The 6,099-nt window shown below is 42.1% G+C and overlaps 1 protein-coding gene across 2 annotated transcripts in view; it reads left to right on the forward strand.

Moving 5' to 3' along the window:
* Positions 1 to 6,099, forward strand: part of NOL8 (nucleolar protein 8) — a 54,013-nt gene that overhangs the window by 28,404 nt on the left and 19,510 nt on the right. For both annotated transcript variants that reach the window (XM_085850796.1, XM_085850797.1), the window contains exon 11: positions 2,262 to 2,342. In XM_085850796.1, coding sequence (XP_085706922.1) covers positions 2,262 to 2,342 — 81 coding nt within the window. The remainder of the gene's footprint in view (positions 1 to 2,261; positions 2,343 to 6,099) is intronic.

The following is a 6,099-nucleotide window of genomic DNA, read 5'->3' on the forward strand; positions in this document are numbered from 1 at the left end:
AAATGACTTTGAAGCTTGAAGTTCATTGAATGTGTCCACCAATTCCTCGGTGGACTCTCCTCATGCGCCATGGAAAGTTGGTGCATTCTGCCACAATTCCTCATAAATGGACAATGCTTTCACAGATGCTATTCTTAAGTTCTAAGATTGTGTGGCATCTTTGCTGCAAAAATGTCTCGTCAATGAAGAAGATATGAGCAAGAAAATCCTCTTCAGTCATATAATCTCGTGGAGAATGTGAAGTTTGTGAGGATGCAGCTTTCCTTTGAAAATCCCATAAATTGAGGTGAGTTAATCTTTTTATGTAAAATCGAGACTTCTGGAAGAGCAAGAAGCAAGCAAGGGGATGAATTGGGCCTTATAGGCTCTGAGTAGTTGTTCTCCAGAGAATACCAATTCTGTGGGTGGCACTGGAGGCCATTGTTGCTATATGGTGACCCTATATTGAGAGGTCGTGGCTGGAGTTCAAAGCTGCACGGTCGTAATACCAAGAAGTTCAAGCGATTTGACCTCTTCCAGTTGCTGACCATGGAAATTGATGGGTAGATTCATTTTCCGATCCTTCCGGAATGACAGGGTTAGTATATGGGATTTGACGGGATGAGAAGACATCATTCCAGTGAAAAGTGACATAGCTGGTATCTGCTGGTGAGGTCAGTTACTGAATGGCATAATGTATGAGGGTGAGTCAAAAAGTATCCGCAATATATTTTTATTTAAATAATATAACTACAATTGAGCATGTACAAAAGCATCATTTTTCCACATAGACCCCTCCATTTTAACACACTTAGTCGGTCCACTGGATCACAAACTTCTGTATGTCCTCAGAAAAAAATGTTTTGCACCAATTCTTTCACTTGTTGGTCACTGGCAAAGTGGCAGCTTCTCAAAGCGTCTTTGAGTGGACCAAACAGGTGAAAGTCCGAAGGGGCTAGGTCAGGACTATACGGAGGATGTTCCAACACCTCAAAATTAAATTTCTGGTGGGCTTCCACAGTATGGGTGGCAGTGTGTGGATGGGCATTGTCATGCAACAATGCAACACCTTTTGACAGTTCTTATCGGTGTTTCCATTAAACAGCTGGTTTCAACTGGTCCCAAAGCATTTCACAACCATGTGCAGAAGGTGCAGATTATGCCCATAAACTGTATTCTAATAATTTCTCAATTTCTTATGCGCATTTATAGATAAACACAATGCCCCAATCCAGTCGTTGTTTACGAGAGCGAAGGAACGGCCTGTGTGGTTGTTTGAAAGTTATTTTTTGTTTTTTTTTGCACGTACGGTCACGCACGTACGGCCACGCACGTACGGCCACGTATGTACGGCCAGGCACGTACGGGCACGCGAGAGCGAAGGAACGGCCTGTGTGGTTGTTGTTGTTTCTGGCACGGGGTTTGAAAGTTTTTTTTTTTTTTGTTTTTTTTTTGCACGTACGGCCACGCACGTACGGGCACACGCTAGTGTGAATAATTTGTCATGAAAGTAAATTGCACAAAACGGTGTAAAGAAAACTGCTTACGTAATTGCAGAAAAATAAATAAATAAATAAAAGAGCCCTGTGGCCTGTATCGCCATGGATTGCAAAATCAGGTTATAGATCACAGCGTTGCACTCAATGAAGTTCCACTTTCTGAATATTCCTTATTCTTTTCTTCAATAAATATAATCGTCCGAACAGTAGAAATATTAAACTTAATTCTTCGCTTAAATAAATACACTGAGTTATAAAAATCGTTAATTTGTTTAAATTTTCAGATTTTGCTCCAGATTTCAACACTTATTTAGTCAATGAGATCTGATTCTCAAATCAGATGTAATATTTTGATTTATATCCTTTAATTATTCAGTGAGAGTAGATTGTGTTTCCAAATCAAGGTACGTTTGAATAGGCTGAACAAAATGACCAATTAAGATCCCAGTAAGCCAACAGAGGGCTGACCGAGGATGCGCCTGGTGAAGGATATAATTAAATAAGGCCGTTAATTATCTTCAAAAGGGGTGTTTTAATTAACCCAAACACCCAATTTTCAATCATGCACTCCTTTGGAGTTTTCTTGGTCTGCAGGCAAAGTTTCAAGCCGCTAAGTTTCCTGGTTTTGGAGTTATGGAGGAAACACTGACACCCACCCACTGATATTTTTGACTTTTTAAATTCTCCTTTGTCTTGTCTGTTCACTTGTATTTAATTTTGTTCTTGATAATTTTTGTTTTATTTCAATGTTTTGTTTTTCTTCTTTGCCATTATTCTCCTCAGGGACACTTCGACTTTGCACTTTGATCCGTTACAGGAAGGTCATGCTCAATTTGAGGTGAAACATCAAGTGAAGAAGAAAAGGTAACTTGTTTTTGTTGTTTGATGCTGTGTTTATGCTGCCAGAACTCGTGTGTTACCAAGTCCATATAGATTTTGAGCTACTTTCATCTTTTTCTGTATATAATTACTTCTACACATATCCAAGACTGACGCTTCATGCATTGTGGCCAATCAGTGACATCGAATGTCTCCGAGGATTTGTTGTAATTTATTTTTCCACTGATCGCTCTTAAGATTCTAAAACTCTATTTCGTTTTGGGTTTCTCACATCTGGTTCTTTCTATCGATTTGTCCTTCCGGTCTGACATTACTTGTGAAATTTTGTATCATGTTAAATTAAGCATTTTATTAAAAGCATTGTGGAGTCGAACAGTACATCCGTTTGGCCGAAGGTTTTGGATTATGCCCATAAACCAAATCTTTTTAAATGCCAGCATGGTCACTTTATTGTAGTTGTTGCTGTGAAGACCTTTGAGAAATCTCTTATTTCAAAATCCTTAAAAAAAATTTGAACAACCTTGACTTGTGTTTGTGCAGTTGAATTGTGGTCTTTCAGAAAAGTATTGCTGGTAAAAGAACAAATGGAAATCTATTCATTTGCTGATTGGTTTATTAATTTTTTTATTTAGACTTCTAAGCTGGACGAAGCTGGAAGTCCATTTTTCTTGCTTGGATTATTCCTTAATTTCTGCCAAATTCCGTCATTTTGCTGTTGGATCCTGAAGTGAGATTTTTATTTTTTTGAACTTTTGTACTGAGATAAATAAATATGCTAAATGATAATTTGATTAAAATGTTGTTTTCACCCCAATTTAAATGGGAGAGTAAGGATGTATCACTTCTGCTTTCCAGTCGTGGACAATGAATGGACTCTTTGTCAGAGATTTTGTCTCGAGCAAAGAAATCTGTATTTTATCTTGTCTGACAGTTATCTTTTGCAGGACTTGCTTGTAAGCACAGCATGATTTTCCTCTCTCCAATTATTTTTTGTCTTTTTGTGCAATTTTTAGTTGAACTAACAAACATTGACTCGTACAACAAGAGTATATGTACTTGATTTGCCATTTTCCCACCTTTCTCACAAAGTCCATTCTGTTTTCTTCCCCCACTTTCATCTCTCTCATCGCCAATCCCCCTCCATGACCCCTGTTGAAAATGCTTGTAAAATTTACATTATCTTGTTTGCTTATAAAATTTATACTCACTTCATTATGCTTTACTTCCTCATCAAATACCCCAACTCCAACCCCCTCGTCAAGGTATAGCTATTCCTTGACGGCTATATAAGGTATAGCCTTCAAACAAGGTATAGCTATTTTATTTCAAAGGTAAATTTGAAAGCACTTTAAAAGAAAGAAAAGGTGAGCAAAGTAAAAATTGTAAATAGAAGAAACTTACAGATGTTAAATACTGCTGTGTGTGCAGCCCCCCACGCCAACAGTTTTAAACCATAACCACAATGGCAGCTGGCATGAAGACCGAGCACACCAGATAAGAACTCCATGAATGATCATGTTTGAGGCAATTTCATTGCAAAACGCAAAATTTGGCGAAAACGTGAAATGAATGATTGATAATGTCATGCAATCATGTCGTCATTAATAATTTAGTGATTAAATAGCAAGTTCTTTGTTGTTTTATTTCTCAGCATTTTTGCAGCAAATTGTAATTGGCTTTTTAAAAATTTATTTATTTTTGAACACCCTGTACAATCCTGTGCTGTTCTCTCCCTGAAAATACTGTAACGAATTTGGAATTCAATTGCACACAACATACAGGTTCCCTTAGTCAGCTATGTCGATAAGTGCATGTTCCCGAGATAGCTCACCTTCCATTGTTTAAATGTTTTGAAATCGATTTGATGCGCTGCGGATCGATTTAATAGTTAGGGAAAGAAACAATGGAGATGTCCCTCCCCCTCTAGTGCGAAAAGGAAGAAGAACCCTGCGGTGATGTCAACAACTCCCTCCCACCCGCGGTTGAGCGGGGGGGGGGGTGGATCACGAGGGCATGAGTCACGCCGGGTGCGGGGGAGGGGGTGCAAAGGATAAAGAGGACATCTTTTCTTTGTTCGTAAAGAGTTCGTGAAAGTCCCGTGAATAGAGTTTCGAGGGAGTCCCGTGGTAGGGCTGAGTTCGTGGGAGTCCCGTGGCAGAGTTCGTGTGCTAAGTCCCATGGGAGGAGTAAGCTTTTTGCTTCGGCAGTTGGGGGAGTCGGGAGGAAGCCAGTAGCCAAGGAGCTGCGTGGAAGTCCGGGCGTCGCGAAGGAGACGCGAGCTGGAGGCGCAGCCTTGCCTGCTGTGTCGCGCAAACCGCGCGTTCATGTGGAGAGAGCCGGAGAGAGCTCGCCTGCCACACGGAAGGCCCGAGCTCGACCGCGGCTTCGCTAGCTGCCGTGGGGAAGGAGCATCGCGGGTCGCCCAAGCGCATTCATGTGGAGAGAGCCGGAGAGAGCTCGCCTGCCACACGGAAGGCCCGAGCTCGACCACGGCTACACTAGCTGCCGTGGGGAAGGAGCATCGCAGGTCGCCCAAGCGCGTTCATGTGGATAGAGCTGGAGAGAGCTCGCCTGCCACACGGAAGGCCCGAACTCGACCGCGGCTACGCTAGCTGCTGTGGGGACGGGATGTCGCGGGTCGCCCAAGCCAGACACGACGAGGGTGCAGGTAACCTGCAACGGTCTCGTGGGACTCGTTCGGTCTGCCAAGTCTCACGCCATAAAGACCCAAGAGGTCCAGTCTGACCCCATTGCCTTTGATGGGGTCTTTTTCCTGCTTTTCTTTCGAATGAATGTTGTGGCGCCGAGTCCCGTAAGTAAAACTGTGTAAGTGACTGTACATTAATAATTGCTTATAGACGGTTGTAGTTCTTTTGTCGTGCTTTTGTTGCTGTATAATTGCATACGTGTTTTGCCTTATTTAATTGCATATGTGTTTCATTATAATAAATGTCCTTGTGTAAATGTAAACCTGCTCGTTTCGTCCATTCCCTCATTGACTGAACATTTCGTGTGTTGGGAGTTAGAAAGCCGTTGGTTTGCCGTAATAGGGGGACATTTGGACTGACGGTTCTTGGCGATTACGCCACTCGGAATCGCGCACTGACAAGCTCGCCTCGGCGGTTTGTTCCGTACGAGATCCGTCCAGGGTGGAATACCCCGGTAGTTGGAGCACGTGGGTATTTAGGTACATTGAAGATTGGCAATCGACCCTACCCCACGTGATCTGCTGATTGGCGTATTTCGGTTCTTGTACAAGGACCCGTCGCTTGGAGTTATCCGGGCGGCGATCTATATTCCCGGCGATCGGTCGGGCCGACTCGACTTGCGGCTCCGTTCAGAGTGGTCGGTTGGCGGCCGATCCCCGGCCTGTAACAATACAAATCCCTAAAATCCAGCAATAAAATTGTGTCCCATGACATCGAGCAAGTCCCAAACTGGAAAGGAATTAAATTTTTTTTTGTCTGAATAAATGTGATTAACGCATGGTCAGAGAAATAGGCAATCCGGTATTTTGAATTCAACACATCGCAGTATCAATATCCCGGTCCGATTAAAAACATGATCCGTAGTCAGAACATGGGTGGGTTAGCGAATGTGCTGCTGAAGATTGAATATAATCCACTATTTTGGAGATTTTGTTTTTGGTCAATGTGCATCGTGGACGTCATCAATATGGATGTTAAAATCTGTATGACTCCAAAGCTTTTAAATATTTTGGGGGATACAAGAGTCGAAGTAATAGGAGATATGAGAAGTCACCAAAACATTAAACATATTA

Source organism: Eptatretus burgeri, chromosome 13 (assembly GCF_056783735.1).
Source record: "Eptatretus burgeri isolate ZD-2024b chromosome 13, Ebu_testis_v1, whole genome shotgun sequence".
Taxonomy (NCBI): domain Eukaryota; kingdom Metazoa; phylum Chordata; class Myxini; order Myxiniformes; family Myxinidae; genus Eptatretus; species Eptatretus burgeri.